A 19,024-nucleotide genomic window follows, 5' to 3' on the forward strand; every position below is an offset into this window, starting at 1 on the left:
TGCATTTTCAATTACTACCCTAGTTTTTGAGAGCTTCTTATTAAATCTTTTTCTTTTTTCATCAATAAGTTCAGTTTCTTTTAATGCTGGTATTAACCATGTAAGTGCAGGGAAGGCATTATCACCAATAATGTGATAATCAGCACTAGTAAATAGAGTTGAATTTGCCTGGGATGCTTGGTGGTAGAGACCCAAATTTCTCAGTACTCTACTATCATGTACACTACCAGGAAACCCCACATGAATGAATGAAAATTCTCTATTCGGAAGACATACGGCAAGAAGCACAATAGAATGAAACATTTTTCTATTTAGATATGTAGCTTGTTGCTCAGATGGTGCTACTATTCTTATATGGCAGCCGTCAATGGCACCAAGGACTCCCGGGAAACCACTGAGATCAGCAAATTTTCTAGTTACTGTATTTAGACTTAATGTACTTGGCCATTTAATGAACTGGTCTGATTTTCTCTCTATATGAGAACAAACCCTCCCAACAACAGCCCAGACACATTTTATTGAGCGATTGAATTTATCTCCAATCTGTCTGAGGGTACAAGCTTGGTTAGCCATATACCACAGAGTAATATATAGCATTTCATGTTTCTGAATAGGCACATTACCACCACAATAGTCTGACTCAGGCAGATTAATAAAGTCTAGTAGCTTTTCGAATGTATCTGGGTTCATTCTAAAGTGCTTTTTAAAGTCTGTATCTGAATACTTTGCGATCACGTCTTTGATGTAATGTTCTTGTCTCACATGAATTTCACTGTTTAAGCTAAAAAAGCAGCCACTGTCACCCGTGAGTACTCTTCCATGACTACATCTGAGTCATCACGTTCAGAGGAAGAAAGAAGCTCTTCTAGAATACATCTCATCTTTGAGTCAGCTGTACCTGCCATTTTGCCTGTAAGGAGTGTTTTGTAAGTTTTAATAACTTTTCAGTAAGTTTTAATTGTATGTAAGAGAAATTACTTAAATAGCACTGTGTTTACACCGGAAAAAGTTCTTTTCACGTGAAATAACGCCCCCCCCCTTCCAGGAAAATTCATCCCAAACAATTCCATTCTAGAGAAAAATTCCACTCAGAAAATTTCTTGTGGACGATCTTGGGTGAAAAATTGTTCTTAGCACACTTTCATTTGAAAAAGACTAATTTGTGATTGTTTTAAAATCATATCGGTAATCCCCTCTCAGAGGAAAAGGTTTATATAACCCCCCCCCCCTCCATACCCTAGTAGAAAGTTGCTCCCGCATAAAGCTCCCTCTGGAAAATATATCCCATGGAAATTCCCCAAAAGCATAATGTTTTCCCCAAAAGCATAGTTACTTGACTTTTCAACAATGCCAAACAAAATGAATATCTCAAAATTTTAAAAATTGTAATCGATTGACTTCGAGGGAAAAAGGGGGGTAATTTGCCCTCCAATCCTTTTGATCACTTAAAAAAGGCATTAGAACTTTTACTTTTAATTCAAATAAGTCCTTTCCTGATATTCTATGACTATTTTTTTGATACGATCACCCCTGGGAAAAGAAAAAAAACACGCATTCTTGATTCTTTTTCTGGCAAAAATACAAACCTTACTTACAGTTCGTTACCACGCACTGTTTGGCTATTTCTATTCAATCTCTTTGCTTATCAATTTAATTATTGAGACTTACAGGCAGTGGTGTCAATAGAGGGAGGGGAACACCCATCTATAATTTTGACCTCCTCCTTCTAGACATTTTTAAGACTTACTGGCAACGGAATCAATTAGTGCACAGGGCAACGACTCATCTAAGATTTTCTTCCCTCCCCCCGCTTGCTTTTGAGACATTTTTTTTTGGTAATCTAATTATATAAAAAAAATCCATTTTTCCGCTGAAAAAATAGAAATAACAACGAAAATGCCACCTGCCTAATTTTTTTTACACGTTAGTTGCCCCCCCCCCATTTCATTGGTAATGGATACTTCTCTCCTTAATTGAAAATTCCTTTGATTTGCACCTTCAGTGAAAATAAATTTTTGGTCATCTGATGAACTGGTCTGATTTTCTCTCTATATGAGAAAAAACCCTCCCAACATTATAGTCCCCCAAATTTATTGGCAATGGATACTTTTCTCCTAAATTGGAATTTTCTTTGATTTGCACCTTCAGTGAAGATAAATTTTTCTTTAATTAAATTAATTCCTCAGTTTTACTGGGTCAAAAAGATGTAAATTAAGTTGTAAAAAGAAATGTGGACAACTTAAAAGTCATAGCAATTTGATATGATCAAAAATCTGACAGTTTCGTTTATGCAATCAAATTACCATTTTTAAACAGGTCGTTACACTTCCTTCATACATGGGATAATTTATGTAAAAGCTTTAAACAGTTACTCACTGCAACACTATCTTGATCAGAATTTTCGTTTGAATTTACCGCCTAATATCATGTTTCCGCGAATTGTTAGCTAACAATTTCGGTTAGCTAACAATTCTGTTTCCGCCGTCCAAACAAATTTTTGTTAGCTAACATTGTTAGCTAACAACTGGACGGCGGAAAAACCCCTATTTTCATAACAAAGCATGTCTAACCTGTTTATGTGTATTATTTGAAAAAAACTAAGGTTTTTCGTAAATGTAAATTCGGGGGATAATTTTTTCGGTCTGAAAATATCAAAAGGCCCTAACAGGTCGAATTCTGCTTCGAATGAGTTCTCATTCAACCGGATCCGTTGCCAACTGTGGCCTGTAGGCGTGGCTAAGAAAAAAAAGAAATGATGATGATGAATTTTAAGTGGCTATATTTGGTTTTTTGAAAACAGGGAAGGAGTGATCGAATTGAGCTGAAATTTCGAGGATAAGCTCCCGGGCCCTAGGAAAGCTTAACCTATAAATTTCAGCCCAATCGGACAACGTTAAAGGGGGCTGTGGTGGGAGGGTCCAAACTTCCGGCCCAGTTTACCCCATGAAGATAAAGTCGAAGGATGATGAAATTTTGAAAGTTTCTTAGTTTGAGCTTGGGCTACAAAATGCGATTACCGCCGTCTCTTTGCGACCTCTAGGACCTGAAATCTCTTAACATTGTGGTGGGTCGCCTCTTTATAGAGGCACAAGTGTGCCTCCTTGACAATGTCATTTAAAAACTGAAAATTCTTTGCGACGAATTTTCCCATTGTAAACTTTGCTATGGTTGACTGGCTCTAGACGAAATCAACACTACGGAATTGATTTTGGTTTGTCCTTTCTCATATTTTATCACTATCATCGGCAACTACATAATTTTCAGAATAAAATTTTTATGTTTCTCGGTAATTAGTTAAGTGCATGTTATTTTTCATTGAAGTTAGATTATTTTTAAATTTTACTCGAAAAGTTTTTATTTGCTCCCGTTAATTATTTGGTTAAAAAAGTTAGAATGATTAAGAAATTGACCCAAAGTTGTAATAATTTAGTTAGCTGGTTAGATTGGTAAGTTAAATTAATTTATATAAAATTAACAATAAGTGTCATTAAAAAGAGTACCCTTTTTTAACCATTAAAAAGGGTGACAATTGTCATGAAAAGGGTAACTTAATGAATTTTAAATTACAACTCTGAATGGGAACATGGCCCGTTTCAAGACCATCAGGATAACTTTTAATTTCACTTGTAAATAACTTTAAATATCCATTTTAATAAGTAATTTTACTTTCATTTCATAACAAATAATTTATCTTCTCAAAAAAAATACTGTAAAACCGTTGATTTGTGTTTGATGATCCCAAACTCCCTAGATTTTCACCATTTCATATAAGAGGAATGCTCTCATAGTTCTATACTAAATAAAGATACGACACCTCGAAATCAAACGATACATATAGACAATTTTGTTATTAGAGAGCTTAGTAGTTTTATTCAAATTTTCTTCTTTTGAGGGTCTGTATTTTCTGAGGGAAACTTGGTCCTTATTTTTGAGGGAAGCCCTTATTTTTTCCTTTAAATTTTTTTTGCTGCTAACCTGTGAATTCCTCGAAAAAAGAAATATTTATAAAGACTTTAATACGGTTTAGAATTTAAAAGGGATCAAATGTTAAAAAACATATTTTTTTTCCTACTTTTGGTTAATTACTATTGCAACTATCTTCATTTGAAAACTTCTCAGGTATAGCATTTTCACAGATAATTGAAAGCCTTGAACTCAGTAAATCTGGGTTGACAGCTAAACAGCTAAACTCAGTTGACGAAGACCCAATTGAGTTTCCTACCCAGTTGAGTGAAAATTGATACCGAGTAAAAAATTCGACTCTTTTAAATTTATTGGCTATCCTTTTCCTCTGTTCATTCCCTCTTTTGGATTCGTTTCCTTTGTTCCTATATACATTTTTGTGTATTTGTTTCTAATAGGCATTTTACCAATAATTAATGAAAAAGAATGTTTTTTTTTAAATGAAATGTGTTTTTTATTCAGTAGCTATTATGTATTTAATGATAAGAAGGTTTTAAAACATATATTTAGCCTGGTGAACAACTCTAACCCATAGGTAGGAGACTCAGAGAATTTATCCTAAGGATGAGGGTCGAAACACAAAAAAACTGACTTTGAATCCCATAATTTTTTAGTTGGGCCTCAGAGTTACTGTAGGTGGGAGACGAAGTGGAAGGGCACCGTCTCCATGCTCAACGCACTATAGGATTAATTGTTTTTTAATGTCATTCAAGTTTGAACCAGCTATTCATTATCTGTTTTACAAATTTTCAGTAAGTATTAATTTTAAACACTTGATTTTTAATATTAATTAAAAATTTTATTAATTTTATTACACACATTTTAATTAATTGATTTTGGGCCAAAATTTCAGAATTTCATAGATATCTATGTTGTGAAACCGAATAATATCGATAACCCTTACATATTTAAAACTTCCTGAAATAAGTTGCGGTGGGTTATAAAAAGGCTCCGTTTTTAAGCAGTATCAGGTAGACTCTGTTGCAGTTTCAGGCATTCCTCTTGGATTTAGTTTCTTGGCTAAATCAGAATGTTTTCAATTTCTAATTTTAGTGCAATTTATATTCAGCCAATTTCAAGGCCTGCCAGTGACATCTATTACTAAAGTATTCGCCACCCATAGCTCCTTTTCTTAAGATGCTGCAGTAGTTGCTGTTAGATTGAGCGTTGTCTGTCGTGATCGAGTGTGAAAAATCAAGCACAAGAGGGGAACAACAGACCAGTACAAGACTTGTTGGAAGCGTCTGTGTACCCGCCAGAGCTATCTCCATTAAATTACAGGGAATAGGTGAGCAGGAACTGACGCTTCCCTTGAATTATTCACCAACATTCTCTTAAATAAAATTTTCATTCTGTATTCTTTCAGAATATGGCGGATGCAGATGCAACGAATCAACTAGTTTATTGTCCGGTTTTAAACTTCTTCGGTGAAATCCCAGCAAGGGCGTTCCAAATTATTAAATCAAGCAGTATGCCGCAGTTTTTTTAAATTTTCAGAGTCTGTGAGACGCACTAAAACTTCCCTGCAAGTCGTTCTACCCGAGGAGCCCCCCCCCCCCCTGGCGAACTTCCGTGGCAAACATAATAAGGGATATGACATTAGCCTTGTCATTCAGTGACGGTCAGAATTTAGTTTACTCCTGTTTTGACCAAATGCCCTATGGAAGTACTCGTTATACCTTCTATGACCCTGTGCTTGCTAGCATCTTATGTGACCTCCTGTTTTTATGAACTGAAAGCCCTCTTTGGTAAGCTAAACGTCGCGCAATTGGGCACCCGCGGCTATATTGCACCTCGAGCTATAGCAGTCCGTGCGATAGCAGACCTGTGCGATAGTGCAGAAAAATCCTCCAACCGATCTGAAAGACCCCATTTCTAGAAATCCCCGTCTCGATACGCTTCCTGGCCATGAGAATAGTGTGCACATTAAGACTGATATTTTTTGTTGTTGCTAAAAATGGACAATTGCAGGTGATTTTAACGTGAGTTTGATCTTGCAATCTGATTGATATTATGCTCGATGTTCTACCTAATGGATACTTCATACCCGATAAGGTCTTACCTTATACTTACAATCATAATATGGGCTCTAGCAGTTCAAATCTAGACCACGTAATTGCATCTTCTTCTTCCTTCCCTTCCAGTGTCCGCGTCCCTGATCATAAAATTGAGGATCACTGTCTTCCTATTTTGTTCACAGTATCTGAATTTGAAACATGTAAACCCTGAATTATATTGGACTGCTCTATGAGCCCTACTTTTGGGTACCAAGGTCCCATATCAGCTGCTGCAAACCTCTGTCCTTTGCCTGAACATTCTTGAACGGTGATTACAACGACGTAGTGCGTTTTCAAAGATTTTCAGTGAGCACCGCTATTCCTACGGAAAAATACGGGTTGGGACTTGAAAACCCTAATGGAACCTGTGTCCTGAAACTAAAAAGGTTTCTGGCTACGCATGTGGGTTAAATGTGATAGACTGAAGACAGGACAAGTACATGTTATGAATCAGAAAACCAAGCGTGAATATAAATCATTGCTACGCCGAGCTCATCTTAACGGCCATGATGCTGCAACGGACAAGATGAAAAGTTATCAATAGTGCGTAGTGTATTCCCGGTGTTTCTTTAAGTCTCAAGATTTCTAATCTCGTGTTACATTACAAGCATTTGTTGTCTACGTACAAGCAGATCCATGATTTTTTTGCTCGAAAAAATGGGTCATGAGGCACCAAGAGTAATGTCACAAATTGCTTTTTTTTTTTTTTTTTTTTTTTTTTTTTTTTTTTTTTTTTTGATGCGCCAGATTACCCAAGGTCTGAGAAGTGTAAAGAAAACTGTTTTTTTTTTATAATTTTTTTTTTTTTTTTTTTTTTTTTTTTTTTAAGTATGATTGCTTGTTACGTGTGACACATATTCAGTTATTTTTCCAAATGTCCTCTTACAATCATTTGTGCCTGATAGTTTCCCTGGCGGCCTTGTAACCCAAAAGAGGTAAAGACCCGAAGGTTTGCGTCAGTTTAAGGCTTATTACAACTTTTATTTTTTTCAGTAAGATTTTTAAGTATATTTTTCTTCCTGATATTGCTCATAAGTTTGATTTCACCTCTTACCAACTGGGCTATCATAAAGATATGGGTTGCAAACCAGCCCATTATATTCTGACGAAGTTGATGGAACATGTGGTTAAAGACAAGTATCCTTTATATCTTTGTGTGGTAGACATCTCCAGCGCTTTCGACAACGTAGTTTATTCGCAAGCTATATTTCGTCTCTTCCCGAAGGGAGTAAATTGGTCTATCACTTAAGTGCTTAGTTTTTGGTAACTTAGTTTGACCTACAATGCTTAACAGTGCTTAATTTGACCTAAATGGTCAACTGAGGTTTGTGAGGACATTGAGGTTCTAAAGGGCATTGGGCAGGGTAGTGTCCTATCACCTGCATTTTAAAATGTGTTCTTGCCAATTGTCTGCGTCTTCTCCAGTTATCTTTATTTTCCAAAGACACTTGCAAGTTTCATTGCTTATGCCGATGATGTGGTTCTTGTCAGCCGCACTAAGGAGCAGCTTTTGGCTAACTTCGAAATTTTGCAGCAGGTACTGCCAGACCGTTTTCTTTCCATAAATATGTAAAGGTCGATTTTCTATGTTTCAATGCTATGTCCTCCTGCTCCCCATTAGTAACGGAAACAACGTCCACGCCATGTGTTGAACAGTTTAATTTGCTTGGCCTTAGCTTTGGTTTGTTTTTAACTGCTATATTCTCTATTATCGTTAGAGAGAAAAAAGGGTTTTATTAAAAAAAAATAAAACACATTAACAACAAAACCTGAAGTCTATTAAACTTGTATGGGCAGACATCACCCTTTACAAAACCCTACATACACAATTACTACCAGCCATCCTTAGCCCCCCCTCCCCCCACCCCCCCAAAAAAATGACAAAAAAAGAAATAATAATAAAATAATTAAATAAAAATAAACGAAATAAATTGATTTCTAAAAATTTCACGACCTAATTGGATACCGAAGACACATTTTAAAAACCATTCTTCTATTCTACCTCCTCGTTAGTATGGCACTCCAACACCTATGAAGTTTGTATGGTAAGATTGTTCCGAATCGTGCAGGGTTTAATAGAAGAGGCCTGGCGTGGCTATATTCCAGTTGCTGCTCCCCACTGAGGGAGTGGTGTTCACCATATCTTGCGGAAAAAGAACGAGGAACTACTGAGGATAGGTTACTTTAGGTATCGTAAGTACCTAATGTTCCTGCGTCAGTCACAACACAATAGGAACACTGTTGGCTAGTTTCTGCTTCCAGATACCCCAGCACAGCTAGCTGAACTCGCGTCTAACCTAGTACGTAACACGCAAAGCTATTTGGGTCCATGCGACCCACTTCAGACCCTTTTTAGTTATATGTGAAGTTCCCTGCCCATTGTGCTTTTTTTCATGGTAATTTTCTATTTTCTTTTTTTCTTGTTATGTTCATTTTTGTCCTTTTTTATATTGTACTCTGCATTTACTTTGTTGTAAAAAGTAAATTCACTCATTTATTTATGAGGGCGCTTCTTGACTACAATTAACTAAGAAAAAAAAACAGTGTAATTCTTACGGAAGGAAAAAAACGAAGTTGAAATTTAAAACTAACAAAAATTATTGCTTCGGGGATTAGCCTTTCTGCTCCAGAAGCTGCCATAGCCCTCCACTGTAACAGGGGAGGGTTAAATGGAGGTACCTCACACGCATTTTGGATATACCTGAATATTCTGCTACAAAGGATCGGACATTAAATTAAAAAGTCTTTTCTCAAATTCAAGTAAAAACACGTTGGCCTAAGGTGCCTGTTGCTGAAATGAGCTGTTATTAGCAGTTATAGAAAGTAAAAAGCAACATTAACATTTGAAACGACCGTATTTTAACCTGTATATAAGGAAGGTTGTCACCTCATCACTACTCCTCTCCCGCTTTTCCTAACGCTAAAGCTTGACTTTCTCTCCAATTCTTCAAGCATGAATGCTCTAACACAGGGGAAAGCCGATAAGAAGTATTTTTGGTTACAATACATTGAGAAAGTAGAGATTTATTTATTCGTAATTGCCTTAAATAAAACATTTTCATTTCCAATCTTTTGTAAGGGTTTTAATAAATGAAGCACTGGTAATTACCTGCTGGCTAGATTTGTTGTCTAACTATTGATATCATTCAGTCAAAGAATGAGATTTTTATGGTTTTTTTAATTATGTATTTGATTATTAGTAATTAGTATAGTTATTAGAACACAAGAAAGTTCGTATTATATTTTATAAAATATTATCATTGAAATACTACTCAAACTTTGGCGTAAAGGATGGAGTGCTGAGGGAGAAGGTGGGACTGCCTCACAGGATAATTTCTGTTCTTTTTAAGTCTTGATCTTGCCCTTGACTTTCATTTCATTTTTTAAAACTTGATCCATGTTTAAACACTGAAAAGTTTTGGTCATTGATTCTACCAGATGACTGGTGCACTAAAATCAAAATTAGAGGCGAATTCTCTCTACATTCACACCTTCTTATATTAATTTTTTTTACCTTATTTGATTTTTTTCAATATACTTTATTTGTATCTTATTTTATTCATGTTTTTTTTTCTATTAATGCAATGCTTTGATTAAACTTGATCAGGAACAATTGAAAATATACGAGATGTCGAGCAATGAATCTGTGCCGAAATCTATTGTTCATTATACCTCTTATTACATCTGTTGTTTATTTATAAAAATACTGTTACTAAACTGCATGGGGAGGTCTGCATTCTGAAGAGGTTGATATTTTATGAGGCTTTACAGGATGAGAGGTTTTTTAATGAGGTAATTTTAGTAAGAGATGGCACACTTTTGATTTTCTTTACAACTTTTTTTTTCAGATTGCGCAGCTTACACACCATGTTTCACAGCTGTCCGCTGGTGTTTTAGCCATGAAATCTACTTTAATTGGCGTGATCAACGTTGATCCTCGGGAACTGCTGGAAGATGGAATCAGAAGAGAGCTTGTTCGTCAACTGACAATTAACTTGCATAAAGTCTTTGTATTTGGACCCAAACACAAGTCAATTGAAGTGAATGAAAAAATGAGAGACATGGTTGATATCATGAATGGATTTAGAAGATCCTTTGAATATATTCAGGTACAGATAAAAAAAAGCGCAATTACCAAGTTTGAAAAAAATTCCAAGAAACGCCAAACGCTAAACGGCGCTTGTATTTTTTTTTAGACACTGAAACCAGTTTTCACTTCTATAAGCTACCCATACTCTGGCATTTAAGCAGCTTTTTTGTCTAATCAGTAGAACGTCGATAATATTCATCTTTAGTCAAATTTCAAATTAAATTTTAATATCAATTTTAATATTTAAGTAACAGACTTTAAGTAAGAGATATGAAGTTAAAATTAAAGCCACGGAATGAACTATAAATATGAAAAGAATTATAGCTAATTGTTTACTTGTACAAAGAATAAACATGTTTTTAGGAGGAACGCCTGCTTTTACTTTCCCAGACAAGCACATGTGTTGAGAAATAGCGTGGGTCAGCTTTTATCAATTTACAGTTCATCTGTTGGAGGCTATTCGCAAGCGTTCGCAATGTTTATTGACTTGGGTTAATTATGAAGTTACTGCGCAAAACTGGGGCCAACACCATCTACAAAACGAGAAACGCATATCGGTGAAACCTTGCACAATGAAATTCATGCACATTGAAACTTTAACTACGCAAAAATAACTGAGAGTCCCATCCCACAGAACAAAAATTTGGTCTGAACTTCTAATCACAGACTAATGTCTTACTATTACCCAATTAAGATTTGCGTCATTGACCATACCCTAATTATGCCAGAAACCAAGAATTTTTTTTCGATTAATTAAAAAATAGGACACAGGTACAGACCAGAACCGTCCTTGCAGCAAAATATTGTATTTTTTTTATGTATTTTGTGTTCCTCTTTGGCTCATTTTACAAACATATTGGCCATTCAATACTGTATATAGAGAGTTAGGCATGGTTTGATAATAAAAAGAATGACCTAGGATTGGTATAAAGTTCTGTTTATTATGTTTTAATAGACTGAGATTTTGAATGAGTTTTGTTCGTAAACTAGAGATTTTTCTGGAAAAGGGATTACTTTTTATCCAACAAAAGAAATTTAAACCAAGACAAAAGGCTTACTATTTGAGGTGGGATTAGTTCTTGATATAGCTCAAATACGTTGCAGTAGGCGTTCCAACTGCCTAACTTTTTATATGCCTTCTAACGAAACAATGTACTCCAGTTTTACAAGAACAATACTTAACGAGAAATAATCCATTGAAATTTAGAAAGAGTATTTCATATCCTGCTTAATTGCAGATCATATGCTTGAAATTCAAGTATTGTTTAAGTATATCTCTGCCCGGGTACTTAATACTTGATACTTTGCAAATGATTTATTCGAGGTTAAAGGTTTGAAGGACTTATTTCATCACTGCTTGAACCACAGCAATGGATACCATAAAAGAAAAGCCCCTCATCCAATAGGGGTATCGTGTCTGCCTTAGAGTTTCAAAGACACCAAGGATAACAGTTTGCTCTTCGGACACGGGCGTATTTTTCCTTCATAATTTCATAATGATAGGACTCAAGACCCTAGGCACATTTGTCCTTCTGCTATTAAATAAAATCCTATATCTCCTATTGCAAAAAAAAAGGAAAAAGACAGACACTTTACAATTTAGGATCTAACCTCACATACCAACATTTAATCAATTACTTTCCAATTCTCTCTCTGTGTGGGCAGCATAAAACACAGCTTTTCTCTATAAAGAGATGTTCAGAGTTTAACCCTAGATCCGCGGAGTACGAATATGAGCAGTGTTACTTACTAACAGTTGTTGCTCGATACTCGGGAGTATGTTTTGCGTGTTTTTGTTTTTGACGGCAATGATGCTTCGAAGAATGTCTAATACAATAATCGGAATTGATGATAAGAACTTCAATTTTCCATATACACATGGGCGCTAGAACATGAGAATCTCCTGCCATTCGTGATTTTTTTTTTTTTTTTTCATGTTTAAATACTATTCACCAGAAAATCTAGAAGCTTAGCAATTTTTTTTAGTATTTTTGCTCTTAATATTTTTATTATTTAGTACATTTGAAATAATTTATCTTTCACCATAAAGTTAAGTTTGCATGTATATATGAATACTTTAAAATTTTGTTAAATTTCTGGTGATATATTATCAAAAAAAAAAAAAAAAAAAAAAAAAATCTGGGACCGGTAATTTGTTTGAGAATACATGTTTGAATATCATTCTCCAGAAAATCTAGAAGTTCAGTAGAATAAATTTTTAGTTTTTTTTTTGCCTAGATCTCCTGTATTTAATGACAAAATTCCCATGCATGTTTGCATGGAATAAACTTCGGGTAAATTTCTGGTGCTGTATTAACACACTCAAAAATTTCAGGATGTTGTCAGCTTTCATGGTCTTCGTATTATCAACGAAGAATCAACAAGGATTTTGTGCTTTATGCTAGAACAGGAGATGAATGCTTTTCAGAGAGTTCATGTGCTTCATTGGCAGAGCAAGTATCAGTCACGGACTATTCCTATCCCGCAATTAACCCCGACAGATAATCAATCTGCAACTGCCATTGGTCGCCTCGTTCGAGGGATAGTGAGGATTACTGACCCAAAATTAACAATTTATCTTGATAGTGAAATGGCATGGTTTGACCAAAAAACCCGTTCAAAAATTTTTGAGATGAAGTTTTTTGAGATGATGCATCAGGCAGTTTCTACTGTAGGAGTATGTTGTTTTGTTAGGCTTCTGGAAGCAATGATAAGAGAAAATGTTAAGGAATTACACCGACGAGTGCAGGCTCTGGCAGGCGACAAAAGTTGGAAAGAACTTGAAGATACGCTTAAACCAGCTACTGAAGAAGAAATAATTGGTGAGTAAAGTTTAACATGAGAGTCAGAGGCGTTCCTAGGGCTGGTGTTGCTTGGGGCAAAACTTAATTACAGCGTCTCCTTCTGACTCAAATATAAGCGAAAAAATCTAGATCAAAGTGAAAAATTTGATCAAACAAGGCAATCCCACAGCCGCAGTGCCCCCAAGATGCAGTGCTGGTGGCAGCTGACCTGGTTGCCTAGTGGCGGTTCTGGCCTCTTTTGTGCCCGGGGCAAGATCTTGATTAGTCCCCCTTCCCCCCTGTCTCCCAAAAATGTTCAGGCCAAATTTTTACAAAATTTTCCGTTATTAACAAAATTATTTTCAGTTTATTAACTAATTAACTACTTTATTTTTTAATTTATTTTTATTAATTGCTTTCATTTATTAACTGCGCCATTTATTAGTTCCAGTTATTTTGATTTAATATTTTTTGTTTTATTTTAAAAAAAATAAATTTCAAAAATTACAAAACGATAATAACCATTAGGTTGTTTATTTGAAAATTTGCGCCCCTTAAAATTTCTGAGCCCGAGGCAAGTCCTCTCTCCTCCCCCCCTCCCCACGAATACTAGGAACGGCTCTGATTAGAGTACATATCAAGAACTTCTAGTAAGTTTCAATAAAAAAGATACCTTGACTGTTTGCTCTCGCGTAACTCCACAAAATACATGAGGGTCAATTAGTTGCTGGGTAAAATGAGTCCTTTATAATCTAAGATGACAATTTGATCTTCAAAGGTTCAATGCTTCAGGGTTAATGTACTTGATTGACTGTTAGCTTCGCTTAGTCTTCTTGGGCTTCGATAAATATAGTGAATACCACCAAAATCACACCAAAGACTATTTACCGTTGGACTCAAAATATTTATTTTAGAAGCAGGATTCGGGTAGATAGTTTACCCCAAATACCTAAATTCTGGGAATTTATATATTCGAGAAGACTAGATATTTGGCACTCAAAACTTGTGACGAAGCTCTCAATGGAAAAAGAAAATTAAGTACTTAGTTATATTGTAAGTTATCAGCCCTACTGATTTGACTGCTATATTATCCAGTAAAATTCTAGATTATCTAGAAAAAAGTAATTTGGAGTCACCAATTACATGGCAGTCGAAAATTGGAACAGATTATATTCAACATATTACGTGAAATTATTTTTGGTTTTAGACAGCTGTGCAATTACCTAAATTCATAAAAAAAATTATTCATAAATTAAAATCAAAATCAGCAACGCGGTTGAATTTGACTATTATCGGTTTAGACGGGAGATTAACTATTAAAAAGCTAATAATTGTAAAGATAAAGCCCACTGTTATAACAAGGTTAATTGCCTTGATATTTCATAGACAAAAATAACTGCACGACTGCACAATTGTGCTTGACTGCATTTTGCATTCTACACGACTAAATAATTGTTAATTAGTATTCTTTTTTTACCCTGGAGAGTGAAGTTTTACTGATGATCGAGCTCCCACATGTCAGTAAATATTGTCTAGACACCCATTCGTAACTTACAGAGGAATAGCTTACTGACTCTCCACTTAGAAGATGACTCACGATCTCCTAACTGTGCTGAAATCCGCCAATGATTTTAAAGGAGTTTGGAATAATCTTTCTGGGCTTCTAGTGAATTAATTGTTTTTCAATGTGATTAATATGATATTTGGAATCTGCAAAACACTTGCGATCCACTTCTCGTCTTTCCAAATTGCAAACAATGTGTCATTTAGCTATCTGGGAGAAATAGTTCAATTTTTCTCTTTTTTTTATACTTCAATAGTAAGATGTTCAAAGTAAGCAAGAGTGAATTTATCCTAAAGAAAGGCTATTTAGAACACATCCAAGCCTTCATCTTTGCCGTGGTATGTCAAAATAGGGAATCTCCAGTCCGTCAGTGAAAAAGTAACCCAGCTTGGCCTAAGAATAAATTCGAGCCAAACCAAAACAGTGGCGACTACTGATTGGCTACTTCATATCAGATATGGAAATGAGGGAATTGAACAGGTCGTGGAATTCAGGTACTTTGGAAGCATAGAGGAGAATATGGGGTCAACATCCAAAGAAATTGTGATCAGAACAGGTCAGGTGAACGCCGCCTTCAATAGGCTCAAACGTATATGGAAGTCGAAAAATTACTCAACCAAGCTTAAGTTACGCTTTTCAACAGCAAGGTCATCCCGATCCGCCTTTACGCAGCCGAAACCTGGAGTTTGAACCAACAACAGGAAAAGAGTATCCTTGCATTCGAGAACAATTGTCTTCGGAAAATTTTAAATATTCATTGGTCAGACAGAATCGCAAATGAAAAAGTCCACAAACTTGCCTACCAGCCTCTGGTGACTGACATCATTAGAGCTCGGAGGTGGAGATACTTGGGCCATGTTCTTTGAATGCAGGACACTCAGATTGCAAAAGCACATTGACATCCAAACGGAAGTCGAAGACAGGGAAAACCTCGGAACACTTTGTGACGAACATACCAGTCTGATCTGCTCAGTATCAATGCTTCTCTTCAACCCGATTGGGAAGACAAATACGCAGCTATCCAATTCAGAAAAGATTGGCGAAGTCGCAGGGATAACCTGGGTGCCTCTGGCGGCACAGGTGGATTTAAGGTCTAAGGTAAGGTAAAAATTGTGAGATAGGAAAGGCTGACCTGTATGAGCCATTAGATCTGAGGTGGAGGATAAGAGTCAGAGCTCCCGCTGTTACTGAATATACTATTCCCTGCTTATTCTTCCATTGATGATCTGTGTTTGGCAATTATCTCACAAATTTGAAAATGTCAAATACGACCTTCTAAAGTGATAGTGCCTAGAAATTAATGTCTATCTAAACGACAGCCAAACGTGGCTGTTTTATATTGTCTCAACCCAAAGGTCTTATTTGGCATTTTAAAATTTTTCACGTAATTGCCAAATACAGATTATCAATGGAAGAATAAGCAAGGCAGAGTATGTTCAGTTGCACTTTGGTCCTTTGATGGTGCTTGTTCTGCTATTTTTCGGACAGCTTAGCAGACGGATTTTGGTAATTACCTCAAATCTCTGAAAGTGCTAGATAAGACGCTTAGGCATGGCAGCGACGATATTTAAGGGGTAATCGTTCTTCGAAAGGGGCTTGAGGCACACCACGCCAAAGAAAAAAATAGTGGGAGAGGCACTGGCTGATCCAGGGGGCGGGGGCAAGATTTTTTTCTGGCGCCTCTTTCCGTGTTTTCACTCTTTTTTTAGAATAAATTTGTCAGTTTGGTCTATTATTGGCATCTTTGTCACATTGGGCCCTCCAACATTTTGTTCATTGGCGCCCTTGTCACATTGCCCCCCCCCCCCAAGATTTTGCCTTAGATCTGGTCTTGGGAGAGGGAGGAAACGCCCAAGGATGCGTATAAAATTAAATATATGAATGTTGCTGTTGCTAGTAAATTTCAAATCCTGAGTTGCCATGAAGATAGGAACAAGTTATTTTCAATTGTGCTAAGCAGGGTCATGTTTCCGGGGGGGGGGGGTGTTACAAAAGGATTCTTCGGGGGGAGTTACAAAGAACTTTAAAACACGCATCTAAAATTTGTTTATATTCATTTTTGTTACTTTCTTACAAGTCGGACAAAAATTTAAGGGGGGGGGTCAAACCCCCTAACCCCTCTCTTCCCCTGGACACGGCTTTGGTGTCAAGTATATAGAGGTTATATAAACCCTACCAAGTTAAAGCTGATAATAGTGTGAAATCATTTTGGCTGAAAAACTACAAGAAATGGGCTGACAATGTATTGCAATTCTGTATAAAGAAAATGGGCGCTTATACTACAAGAAGAAAAGACGGAATGAAGACTTCTAAAATAGTACAGAGGCAGCAGAAAAAATCTCCGCAGCGAACTAAAGCTAGAAAGGCTAAGCAGAGAAAGAATGATCAGGTTGAAGCCCAAGGGAAACTAAGTCTGGCTAAGATAAATTCAAGAGGAGCCAAATAAAAGGAAATGTATAACAAGGAGATCGGAGTCCCTTTAAAAGGGAATTCTTATGCAACCAATTTATGACTGATCCAAAAAATCTCTAGGCGTAATCACTTTAGATCAATCAGGACTGATTATAAAAGAGAAAGCAAATAATGACTGGTCAAAAAATTAGCTAACCACGCATGTGAATTCGACTTTAGCGAACGGTTCAAAATGTCATAGCGATCATGTTCCCCTCATTTTCCCCTTATCATGAGCGCAGATTTCTCCGTGTTCATTCTCTAATTCCTATGCTGCCTTGTCGTAAGGGATTCAGTATCCATTTTTTTCAATTTTGAAAGCTCAGACTTTCAATGGGTTTGCTGGAAAAAAAAACATAAAAATGATTAGTTTAAACTAGACGGGAAGTATTTTGCAATTGCTTGCCGGATTCCCTAAGTAGGATGTCACGGTAAAAATTTTCATTAGTTTTTTAAGACAACACCAAAATATATATTTGAGCCTCAATTCATATTCATTTCATTTCTTTATCCTCCACTTTTGCAGTTGACAGTAGGCACATGCTGAGAAAGAACGTATTTGCATAGACCCACGGGAGCTGCAGCTAAATTTACTGGCTTTAAAAAAAAACAAACAGAGATAGCCAGGAGTGTCAAGAAAAATGAAAAGATAAAATATGCAAAATCAAAGCAGATTCAGTAATTAAAAAATAAAAGCACACGAAATTATATCTCTAATTCTACAAATAGTCACCTAATTAGCTAATATTTTTAATTGCTATTAATCACGTGTTAAAGTGCCAAAGATGTTTGTCTTGATAGTTTTTCGTACTTTGTTGGCTATTTTGTCTAAATAATATACATTAAATGTACATTTACTAGTCAAGTTAGGCTCAAATATCTTTAACAAAAATAATATGGTTTCACACTGAATTTAGCGTTTGCTTAGTTGTCTAATTATGAATCATTTCGTAGATTTCTTTATCGATTCATATTATTTAGGTATGTTTAGTTCATCTGTTCATTCATCTTATTTATATACTCTTATTGTATGTTTGCATGAACAATAGAAAATATCGAATAGTTAAAATAGCATGAGAATATTTTAATGAACATAAATAATAAGTTTCCACGCAGTTTCTATGGTATCACTTGTTGCTGAATTTAGGTTTCATATTAATTATCAATTTGGTTGCACCGTCTAACCTTTTTCATTTATAGAATTTATATTAAATCAAAACCGTGACTTGGTAAACTGGTTTATTCGTTTTGATGTTGCCAGTCTAGGGTAAATAATTGATTTCTGGACAATCTTCCTTTTATATTTAAAAAAAAAAAAAAATTAGGAGAGTATCGATCTCCCAATACAATGCCGCTGAGTATCAATGTTCTATTGTATCGAGAATGGGGAATACTAGAAGCAGTCCGGAGTGGTCGCTAAATCATAATCACTGTTAGATTGCTATAACTAAATTAAGTTAAATTGAATTGCAATTATAATTAATTACTCTCTCCAATTTTAGTTATAATATATAAATGATTTTGATTAATTATAGCATCTAATTAAAATTATAAATCAAATTAAGTTAAATTATTATAAGCACTCTTTAGTCTGCTATATCGAGTTAAATTAAATAAAACCAAAGTTTGGTTCGAGAAGGGATTGCCTGCCCTAATACTGATGACACAGCTAAAAACTTGGGCTATAAACAAATATACTAAAGTGGAATCTTTGATCAAAATCCAAAAGGGACTTTTGACAGTACAAAGCTTTCTTGAATCAGTTTCAATATTAATTTCTGAGTCTCCCTGAAAGTTAAATTCGCCTAACTCAAGTACTTGTTAAAAATAGCGAAGAAAGCCTGCCTGGAAAGTTGCATACTCCATTTTAAATTTATCATTACCGGTTTTAGATCAGCCTTCTCGTCACTATGGAAATATTTTGAGCAAGGCTTCTCGGTATCTGGCTGGACTTCCTGAGCTCCTGGCTTCGATAGGCCAACTTCAGCTTTTGCAATCTTGTGCCAGCTTTCAACTGAATGTCAGTGCAAGATATAATGCAAAGAACGTTGTCTCAGCACTAGAAACTCTGGAGTTGTAAGTAACCATTATGCCGTGATTGAAATAAATGGTCGAG

At 35.7% G+C, this 19,024-nt stretch overlaps 1 protein-coding gene across 1 annotated transcript; it reads left to right on the forward strand.

The window, feature by feature from the left end:
• Positions 1–819: 819 nt before the first annotated feature.
• Positions 820–18,988, forward strand: LOC148947028 (WASH complex subunit 5-like). The gene is made up of 5 exons (XM_089096494.1): positions 820–926; positions 7,446–7,557; positions 9,869–10,129; positions 12,446–12,932; positions 18,801–18,988. The coding sequence occupies exons 1-5, from the start codon at positions 820–822 to the stop codon at positions 18,986–18,988; spliced, it is 1,155 nt and encodes a 384-aa protein (XP_088952620.1).
• Positions 18,989–19,024: the final 36 nt, after the last annotated feature.

The sequence above is a fragment of the Artemia sp. Qi Xiang Cuo genome, chromosome 11 (genome assembly GCF_049724085.1).
Source record: "Artemia sp. Qi Xiang Cuo chromosome 11, ASM4972408v1, whole genome shotgun sequence".
In the NCBI taxonomy this organism is placed as follows: Eukaryota; Metazoa; Arthropoda; class Branchiopoda; order Anostraca; family Artemiidae; genus Artemia; species Artemia sp. Qi Xiang Cuo.

Excerpts from the sequence above, each read along its gene's own strand:
- LOC148947028 (XM_089096494.1), top strand. The coding sequence starts at position 820 with ATGACTACATCTGAGTCATCACGTTCAGAGGAAGAAAGAAGCTCTTCT. Across the intron at positions 10,130-12,445 it reads GATCCTTTGAATATATTCAG|GATGTTGTCAGCTTTCATGG; the intron begins GTACAGATAAAA and ends CAAAAATTTCAG. Across the intron at positions 12,933-18,800 it reads TACTGAAGAAGAAATAATTG|ATCAGCCTTCTCGTCACTAT; the intron begins GTGAGTAAAGTT and ends TACCGGTTTTAG.